The sequence below is a fragment of the Engystomops pustulosus genome, chromosome 10 (assembly GCF_040894005.1).
Source record: "Engystomops pustulosus chromosome 10, aEngPut4.maternal, whole genome shotgun sequence".
Classification (NCBI taxonomy): Eukaryota; Metazoa; Chordata; class Amphibia; order Anura; family Leptodactylidae; genus Engystomops; species Engystomops pustulosus.
Window position 1 is genome coordinate 90,220,759 of NC_092420.1, and position 10,251 is coordinate 90,231,009.

Genomic DNA, 10,251 nt, shown 5'->3' on the forward strand with positions numbered 1-10,251 from the left:
CTTAAAAAAGGCGTGTCTTGTTTTCAAAAGTAGCGGCGGGTTTTCCTGGCGGTGACGGTGCTGTCGGTGGCGGCTGCTGCTAAGGACGAGGACGCAGAGGCGGTGACGGGGCACAGGACGCGGCTGTCACTCGGAGCTCTACACGTATCACCCGCTCTTCTCGCTGTGAGCGGCGCTCTCGGATTGGCGTCATGGAGTTGCAGGCGGGCACACTGGTGAACGGCATGGTGATCAACATCATGCGGAGTAACGGTGAGGAGCGGCCCGGGGTCCGCAGCGCCCGCAGCACCGGGATATAATTTAAACCGCATCCCCGCCCATGTCTGTGGTGTGCCGTGCACCTATTGGCCGCACTGCGGACGGGCCGCGCTGTGATTGGTTACTCGCCCAGTCACTCATGCTGATGTAGTGTGCACCGTTAGGGGGAGCTGTCATCTGCAGGTCCTCAGCGCTGTGCGGTAGCGCAGGGTTTGAACGGGTCCTCAGCGCGGTCAGCTTCTCTGTGTGTTGTAAACTCTGACCATCAGCTGTAGAAAAGTAATGGACACCCTGCTCTACAGGGCTCCAAACCTTAAAGGGTGCTGTCAGGGAGATGTGGGGCTCATGTAGTGTTACCCTGGGTTATTGTCCTAGGACCTGTAGTTTATTGGGTGACCTGATCGTGTGGACGGGTCCCCATTAAGCATAACCCCTTAGATACCACTCATACGGGTTTCTATGCCCGTCACTGGTGCCTGCCTGGGCTATGTGAGTCACAGGGGTGGATGGGGCTCCCGCTCTTGTGACAGCCGGACGCCTCCTCTAACAGTCTGGACTAGAGAACTCCCTCCATTCAGTGTAACCCATAAGAGCCTGCGGTCACTGCAGCACCTTACACCGGCATGAATGAAGGACGGGGACCCCTCCCTAAAGGCCCCTGTGATCTGGGGTGCACCTAGTATATATGGCCTCCCATGTGGGACAGCCTACTAGGTCCCCATTCAGACGAGGCGTCTGTCATTGTGCCATCGATGTCGTACCTGCAAGACCTATAGAAAGACAAAGAAAAGATTAGGATATCAGGTTCCTGTGATGTTCACATAGATCTCACTGTGTCCGTAACCAGATGAAATCCACTATTGTGTTATTTGCCCAGAACAGCGAGGGGCAAGACTTTCATGAGTCTAGTAATTTTCTTGCCCATCACCAAAAAAAGCAGAATAGTCATATGTAACAAAGAACAAGAACTTGTCCGGTGCCTCCATGGAAAACGGGTCCTCGAAGAAGGTGACAAACGGATGTAATTTGTGAAATTGGAGCTGGTCCCCAACAGTTGTCCTGCAGAGACCCTGGGACCCCCGTCTGCAATTATATGGGCTGCTCTTCACGTGGCTTGTGTTGTGTATTTCAGGGCTGGTTCATGCCGCCACAATCACAGCGACTGACCCGGATCGGCTGTCTGTGCACGTGGAATGGAAAGAAGGCGGCTCCATCAAAGCGAAAGAGGTGGGTGATGGCCGCCCTGTGTGTAGAGAAGTATCAAAAACCTTAATACTTTCGTACGCTGAGAAGTTCCATATAGTACTGAATGACTTATGCAGTCTCTTAGTATCTGTTAATATCACTAAAAAAAAAAAGATAATGTAAAGGACATCTACCATGAGATTATATGATGGTAGAGAACTATTACATAACTCCCCGTCTGGTCCTTGTGTGTCCCAAGCTTCATTTATTATATTTTTGCAGGGCTACATTTCTGTAAAAAAAAAAAAATAATAATAATAATAAATTTGAGATATGCACATATAATTTATGCTCGTCCGAGGCCGTGCCAGACGCATTCTGAGAGCCGGTGAGACTTTAAAAGGGCCGATGACATCACCGGCTCTCAGAATGTGGCTGGTGTGGCCCCGGGCCGAGCATAAATTATGTTACAGTAGAGCCTGATGGTGCTCTGCGGAGCACCACAGGCTTATTTGCATATCCTATAAACATTTTTTTTATACAGAAATGCAGATATTACAAATGAAGCTTGGGTCACACGGGGACGTGACAGGAAGGTAGGTAATAGTAATCTACTATCAGGTAATCTGGTGGTAATGTCCTTTTAAGGGAACCTGTCAGCAGAAATTGGCCTAATAAACCACTAGCAGTATGTTGTCAAGCAGCTGAGCAGCCTCTAGATGTTTCTTTCATGGTCCAGTGCGGTGGCATCATCCGGAAAATAAACTTTGAAGTGGAATGTCTCTTTCCCACTTCTGCAGGAATAAGGGGGTTTAGCCTTTCTGGTGGGCGGACACCATCTGGTAGTGTGGATTGCACCCCCTTGTGTAACCCTGTGTGGAGCATAGTGTTTCAAAGTTTGTGCATGTTCTATTGTAGGTATTTGGGGAGGGTAGCAAGAGCATCTCCAAAAAATACGGACATGTCAGGTTCAGTCCGTATTGTGGGGGGGGGGGAAAGAAAAGTGAACAGATCCATAGGAAACAATGGATCCATATGCCAAACGCAAAACCGCCTGTCTAAATGAGCCCTAAATTATACAATTTTATATACTATTTAAAATTACTAGAACAACTTAAACATTACATATACTAAGCTTCTCGCGACCGTGACTCTTCATTGTCGCCACACCCTAAACGTTCATTTTTTTTATTTCTTTTTTTTCTTTTCTTGAAAGTATTGTATCAGTATCGTGACACTTCTCTGGGTATTGTATCGCACTAAAAATTCTGTTTTTTTTTATAAAAAGGCGCCAAACTCTTCCCCTGAGTGCGGAACTGCCGCTAATCTCCAATCACTTGCATGAGGTGTAATACATAGTGCAGTGATTGTGTGTTTTTGTTTTTTTTTTTTTTTTTTATTCTGGGTCTCTATCCCCTTCCTTCCTTCCCCTGCGCTGGGGCTGCCCCTCTATGTTCTCCATGTAGACCACCTTTGCAGGGAGACCTTTTGGGGGCAGTTCTGGTGCCCTGTGTATTCAGCACATCTGAGCGATGCTTCCTGAAATAACTGTAGGTAACCGGACCCCTGTAGCCCCCCCACCCTGCTCTGCACCCTGCCTGCTCCTGCTGTAATGATGTGATTAGAGATTTACTAAGATTAGCCGTCTGGATCTGAGGCAGAGAGAGAGTCCTGGGATACATGGACGGATGCTGTGACCTGCAACTTCAATCCTGTGTTTGCAGATCTCATTTACTGATGTTATAACGGTGAACCCCAACTTACTGGAAGCTGTTCAGGGACCCCCAACTGCGAAGGAAAACATGCCCCCGCAAAGAAACATGGCCTCCAAGGTAAGAGATGATGATTTGGGGCCCCATCCAACAGAGAATGTTTGTTTATATCTGGTATCATATATGCAGCCCCTCTGCTAGCTCTGGGGGGGCACCATAGCGTCCACCACCAGGTCCCTGTGACTCCCCATATTTACCCAATGCATGTCTGTGGTGCAGTGCACTGGGGTAGATATATTATGAAGCTGCCCTTTTTCCACCTCAGGTTCCTGAAATATGTATATATTTTTTTTTACCTTTGCTTCTGTAAGAAATGCTCTTTTCCATCTTAGACAACCCCAATACAGTGTCTCCTGCTGGTGAGTTCTCTAATTTTGCAAATCGGCTTCATTAAAATGACTGGAGCTGAACTGCTATACCAGCCACATTCCCCATCTGCAGGTGTGAGACATCCCTTTAAGCTCAGCAGAGACAATGCAGTAATAAATATTTATATTTCCCCTAGAGTCAAAGAAGAAGCACAATCTCCAGGATTCCTGCCTTCAAGGAAGGTAAGTTCCAGGCCTGCTGCATGTTACTTTGGTACTGTACATATACCATGTAACAAATCTTGGTGGTATTTGCCTCCTACTTCATGTGTATGAGGGGAATTGGTTACAAAGTTGATGAACCTCATTTAAAGATTGGGCTACAGTGTTGCTGCTTCTCTTCCCTCTTAAAGTGGTGCTGAAGGGACTCCCCTTTAAGAGCAGCTACTTCTCTGGGCATCTCCTCCACATATTTGCTCCAGTTTCATTGTATCCTTCCATGTGATGGCAGTAGTGTAGCCTCGGGCTTTAGGCCCCTGTTTTGGTGACCAATTTTCTTCGTTCCAGTGTAGGCAGAAGCCTCTGGTGCTGAGGGCAGCCGCTCCACATCCAGTTGTGTTGCTTCCGGTTCTGTCCGTCCTCGGTTCATGTGTCTCCCCCACCACAGGATGGATATAAATAGGATTTCCTAATTGCATTCCCATATGGTTGTCCTGGCCCGGGTCCTGTTCCGAGCTGCAGGCTATTTCCAGGGTCAGCCTGATTTATGTCTGTACTGTAACTCGGGCAGAGCAAATGGGTCTTGATCTGACCACCCAGCTTTCCCAGACTCCTGCTCATAGTTATTTATAGGCCTTGATCTCGAAGCTGGGTGCTCTAATGACTGTTATGGCTGCCATTCAGAGTGATTCTGTTAAGGGTAGTGTATAGAATAGTCACCCAGCCCGCCCTGTGATCATGTTACACTGACATCTGACCTGCAGGTAAATATTTCATGTCTGACACTGATCTGCCTCTTTGTTCCTGCAGTCTCTCTGCAGAGCTCTGCGGCAGAAAGCGGAGCACAGACAGGTAAATGGGTCACCGCTGCTTCTCGCATCACCTTTACTGGTGCCGTTTATCCAGAGCCTCCCTCCATAGGTGACGGGGCAGTCATGGTCCTGGAGGTGCTCAATACCACCAGTGATTACCCTGTGTGGCCTTGCTAGACGTAGGACCCCTCACCTTTAGGTAGAGGTTCTGGATACTCCATGGGCTCTAATCACATCTGGTGCTGGGCTGAGGCTTCTTCTGGGCCCCATTGTAATTCTTACTTTTTGATTCACATTTTATATAAGGCTTTTAATCTACACGTATCTTCAGCTTCTGTTCTGATCCTGAGGTGGTCCACATCTGTATAGATCCTGACCCTGTCTGCTACACATTCAGTACCTCCTGGTTCTGTGTGACTGATCTATGCAATGCATGAGCCCTTACACTGGGTCACATCCTAAGCAGCTATAACATTTTGTCGCCCTCTATATTACTTAAAAGTAAGATTTTTTTTTTTTTTTTTTTTTTTTTTTTTTTAAATCCTCTTTTGGGTTAACCAGTTCAGCAGTGGATGTAACTGGAGTATACAATGTAGTGACCCTCTGGATCAGACTAAGTCCCTTCTCACCTTTTTGCATAAAAACACTAAATGCACCAATGTCGCTGGAGCTTGAGGCTTGAGTGCTTGAGGCTCTGGAGACACGCTGCTTCACAATAATAGCCCCTAGTCATGATTCTTGCGGGTGTCGCATGGTATTGGGGATTTTTGGATACACTGCCTCCTCCTAAGGCACTTAAGGTCCACACTTGTCTTTCAGCTCTGCGTGGACACTCCACAAGGATGACCGCCATTCCAGAGACTCGTCTGGCAGATCAGGCGATGGAGGTGACTCCACAGCCCCCAATGCAGCCAAACCCTGCCCCATCTGGTGAGTATTCGGGTCACTCTCTAGCAGTTCTGTGTACCTCCTCTCGGATTCCTGGAAAGCTGGGTTCACTGATGTTTCAGCTCATTTGAGTTCTTGCCGGCCTGGGTACACTGCACACGCTGATGGAGAATGACCACCCAGCTTTCCCTCAGCAGGAATAAGAACCAGATCCACCAAACTGAGCAGCATCAGCGAACACCGGCTTCTGTCACGAGTCGCAGACACGACAGACTCCACCTCTGATGTCAAGAGCAGCCAAGGTGAGGCCTGGATACTATAAAGGGGAGTGAGTGTCTCAGGGCGAGGGAGTAGAAATGTATTTGTTTTGTTTTTACAGCATCAAGAAGAAAGTCAAATATTGTGAAGGAAATGGAAAAGATGAAATCTAAAAGGGAGGAGAAGCGAGCACAAAACACAGAGCTGAGGACAAAGCGTGACCAGGTACAGGGGGGACAACAGTTGAACTGGATGCAAAAATCCCACTGTTTATTGACTTGTCGGACTTATGGTCACATCTAGGTGTGGAGATGTGACCATAAGTCCAACAAGTAAATAAACAGTGGGATATACTCTGGCTATGAATGTTGCACCATCTTCACCTCATTTCCTTCTGTGCAGGATAATGACACCAGTGCACCAAACTGGGAATTTGGGAAAATGATTAAAGAGTACAGAGCGACTCTAGATTGTCATGGTATCAGCATGAACGACCAGGTGAGCACACACTGAAGTATTGTAGTACAAGTCATGTATGTACACAGTGACTGCACCAGCAGCAGAACAGTGAGTGCAGCTCTGGAATATAATAGAGGGTTGGTAATACCTTGTGCTGGTTGATCTTTCCTTTCAGGCTGATGAACATCGGATCTGTGTGTGTGTCCGGAAGCGTCCTCTTAATAAACAAGGTAAGGCTCCTGCTGAAGTCTGGACATGTTCTGTGTTGCGATTAAATCTCCATTTCCAGTATTGATCTTCCCCTTGTTCCTCATCAGAGTTGGCTAAGAAAGAGATTGACATAATATCCATTCCCAGTAAAAGTGTCGTCCTGGTGCATGAACCAAAGCAGAAGGTGGATCTAACAAAGTATCTGGAGCACCAGGCATTCCGCTTCGATTACTCATTTGATGAGAATACGTCTAATGACGTGGTGTACAGGTAGGACCGCGCAGCCAGCTGGTGTGTGGTGTGTTGCATGTAGGACTTGAGTCACATGTAGCTCTGTTACCATCAGGTTCACAGCCAGACCTCTGGTCCAGTCCATATTTGAAGGCGGAAAAGCCACATGTTTTGCTTATGGCCAAACTGGCAGCGGGAAAACACATGTAAGTAGTGACGTCTGCGTGCAGGTCACAGGTCGCTACTGCATTTAGCGGGAAGGTCGGGCCAGGGGTAGCTAATGATGCACTTGATTATTTGGATCTCAAAGTTCATGGCATTTATCAGGTTCTTGGTGCAGCCGCATGCATTTAGTGGTTATCCTATTTTCAAACTTTCTTTGTAGACAATGGGCGGTGATTTCTTGGGGAAGAATCAGAATGTCTCCAGCGGCATCTATGCATTTGCATGTAAGTTGATGGATTTATTACCTTGTCTTCTGTCACTCGGGTACCATGACATTTACAACATGTCTGTTGGGATGCATAGGGGTGCTTGTGGGGTGTTGTAGTCACCTGAGGTGTATTCTGTCGTCTTCACAGCACGAGACGTCTTCCTTCTCCTCTCCCAGCCAAGATACCAGGACCTGGATCTGGAGGTGTTTGTGACCTTCTTTGAGATATACAATGGGAAGGTGAGTGGCTCCAGAGGCATTTCCTATGTAGCTTTAGATCCATTACCAGGGATGTAACTGGAAACTTTTTTTCCTTCAAGGTCTTTGATCTTCTCAATAAGAAAGCGAAGCTCCGTGTGTTGGAAGATGCTAAGCAGCAGGTGCAGGTGGTGGGACTGGTGGAGAAGGAGGTCACCTGTGCAGAAGATGTCTTTAAGATGATAGAGGTCGGAAGCAGCTGTAGGTAGGTCCTATGTGAGAGCACTTTCTAAAAAAAAAAAAAAAAAGGGGGAGGATTGTATTATGAGCAACATTTTCATGTCATGGGTTTCTCTAGAGGATAAGACATGGGCGTTTTGACACTTGTTGTAGGCATTGCTCATGGCCTGATCTTGGTGCTGTCCTCTCATCACACTCTACAGTTTCTGCGGTCAATGGTGTTTAATTTATATTTTTCAAAAAGCATTCCCTTAAATATAGTGCTTGATCCTGACTGTGGTTCTGCTTTTTAAAAGAACTTCAGGCCAAACCTTTGCAAACAGCTGCTCTTCACGCTCCCACGCCTGCCTACAGATCATCTTGCGGAGGAGGGGAAGGCTCCATGGAAAGTTCTCCCTTGTCGATCTTGCTGGTAATGAGCGAGGAGCCGATACAGCCAGTGCTGACCGCATTACGCGCATGGAGGGTGCCGAGATCAACCGCAGCTTACTGGCCTTAAAGGTAAGTGGGATGATATGGAGGACATTGTCTAATGTGTTTTGCTGCTGGTGGTTCCCAGGTGTTCAGCCACTATTTCTTGCTCCATAGGAATGTATCCGAGCTCTAGGACAGAATAAAGCGCACACCCCTTTCCGAGAGAGTAAGCTCACCCAGATCCTGCGTGATTCCTTCATTGGAGAGAATTCTCGAACCTGCATGGTAAGACACTGCTGCATATACCAAAAACACTAATTCCGTTATCCTTCATGTAGAAAATTCTGGAATTCTGGAACTCTGAAACGTGATTTCCAGTGTATATTCAGCAGCTGGAATTAAGAATAATCCATAAATATTAAAATAAAGCGTTACTTCTACTTTTGAATTTCATGTGATATTAGCCTGTGTTGTGGGGCTCCTTGCACACAGCAGAGCAAGTGAGGAGTTAATGTGCAGTCCTGTGATCTGTGTTTTTATTTTATCAGATTGCAATGCTTTCACCGGGGTATAACTCCTGCGAGTACACACTGAACACGCTGCGATACGCGGACAGGTATGAGACTTGTGCAGACCATTCTATTCCTGATTTGTATTAATGTATTGATCACCACCATGTGCTGTGTATGTGATTGTCTATTAGAGGGGCTTCTACAGGTAGAGCACCTCATCAGGACTGCTGGGTAACTTTGGAGCTGTGCAGGGCTTATCAGTGGTGTATAAGTGAAATATGCCTGGAGCTCTGTGTTGTAAATGAATCCTGTTCTTGGTGCAATGCAACCTGCAATCTTTAATCTATCTGCAGAGTGAAGGAGCTGAGTCCACACAATGCAGAAAGTGATGACAATCAGCAGATGGAAACAGAGAATGGAGAAGAATCTGGGTCCAGCCTGGAAGACTTGGAGTTGGATAATGTGAGTATCTTGGTGGTTGCTTGGTGACATAATCTTCTAGTCTCCTGTATAGCATATCTATCAGTCTCCTTGGACTTGTCCTCATGATGCCTGCTTCCTCTCCTAGGTCCTGCTAAAGGATGAAGAACTTTCCTCCCATATGAACAGTTTCCAGGATGCGATGAGCCGTATCGGGGAGCTTGAGGAGAAGATGGTGGAGGAGCTGAGAGACATGGTGCAGGTACATCCATTGATGAGTGTGGAGCGGCCACTATAGTGCATCTGTTATAAGGGACTCTCCTCCTCACAGGGCATTGGATCTTATATTCTCTGTCCAGCTCTATGTGCTGCGGTAGTCTCCCCTAAGCAAGGGCACACTGGTCTGTCACCATCTAGTCTACCTCTGTACTAATATCTGGCTGCTTCTCACTGCAGAAGGGACCTGCATGGACCCGCCTACTGGAAATGACTGATCAGCCGGATTATGACTTGGAGAGTTTTATGACGCAAGCAGAACACCACTGCCAGGAAAGCTCCCGGACCTTCATCGCCATCACGGGTAAGTAACAAGGATTCACCCATAATGTCTGTGATGGGGGCAGCCTGCAGTGTAAAGAATGGAGGTTCTCATGGCTACACCCATACTCTATGCTCCTATCAGTCTTGGAGAAAATTCCTATTACTATTCCAGAAGAAAAATCCCCCACCCATTATGAGGCTTTCCTTCAAGACAAACATTAACATCAGAATTGTAGAAGAACTTAACACTTGCATTTCCTCTTCCCTTGTAGAAATCTTGGCGTCCTTGCGTTTGGCGATGCAGACGGAGGAGCAGGCCAGCCAGCAGATCTGTAAAAAGAGGAGGGCTAATAAATGAGTGTCCTGCAGCTCGCTCCCTGCTAGATCTTTTTGTATGATATGTGCGTCTTATTTTAATGTTTCTGTTGAATGAATGACACTGCGCTACCACAATGCACTTGCCCCACTGCCCTTTGTACAGACTTGTTGCCCTCCAGCCATCGCACTTTTTGGTGCTGGGGACAGGATGGGTCACTTTTTGGGGTTACTGCTGTCTCTGGACTATTTTAATGTACAGTTAGCACTGTTTCTATCTGTAGAGAAGACTGGTGAGACCAGTTTGTTTCATTGGTTATATTAATAAAAGATTTGATTATCGGCCTTGAGTCTCCTCCTCTGGTGAAAATGTCTCTGAGCATCCCTGCATGTGTATGGCAGCCGCATCCATTGTTCAGTGTTGATCAGACTGCGCATTTAACTTGCCTTTGGGGGGGGGGGGGGATCTTACCCCCACGTTGGGTGTCTTTTTCACCTCCATTTTCATTTCATAACCCCTTGGAGATCTTCATAGTAAACAATGTTCCTAAAAGCTGTTTCTTATAGTTTGAGGGGTGC

General features: G+C 46.9%; 1 protein-coding gene across 7 annotated transcripts; it reads left to right on the forward strand.

The window, feature by feature from the left end:
• KIF2C (kinesin family member 2C) lies at window positions 1–10,017 on the forward strand. 7 transcript variants are annotated; one of them, XM_072127550.1, is made up of 22 exons: window positions 1–252; window positions 1,391–1,485; window positions 3,168–3,275; window positions 3,721–3,766; window positions 4,553–4,594; window positions 5,374–5,484; window positions 5,637–5,744; window positions 5,822–5,925; window positions 6,103–6,198; window positions 6,335–6,389; window positions 6,477–6,639; window positions 6,716–6,806; window positions 6,986–7,049; window positions 7,182–7,273; window positions 7,354–7,496; window positions 7,768–7,972; window positions 8,060–8,170; window positions 8,434–8,501; window positions 8,751–8,859; window positions 8,966–9,079; window positions 9,274–9,397; window positions 9,630–10,017. In XM_072127550.1, the coding sequence occupies exons 1-22, from the start codon at window positions 192–194 to the stop codon at window positions 9,713–9,715; spliced, it is 2,196 nt and encodes a 731-aa protein (XP_071983651.1). In that variant the 5' UTR covers window positions 1–191; the 3' UTR covers window positions 9,716–10,017. The 7 variants fall into 7 exon arrangements, with proteins under 7 accessions (XP_071983651.1, XP_071983652.1, XP_071983653.1 ...); XM_072127551.1 differs by lacking the exon at window positions 1–252 and adding an exon at window positions 452–537; XM_072127552.1 differs by lacking the exon at window positions 1–252 and adding an exon at window positions 472–490.
• The last annotated feature ends 234 nt before the right edge of the window (window positions 10,018–10,251 follow it).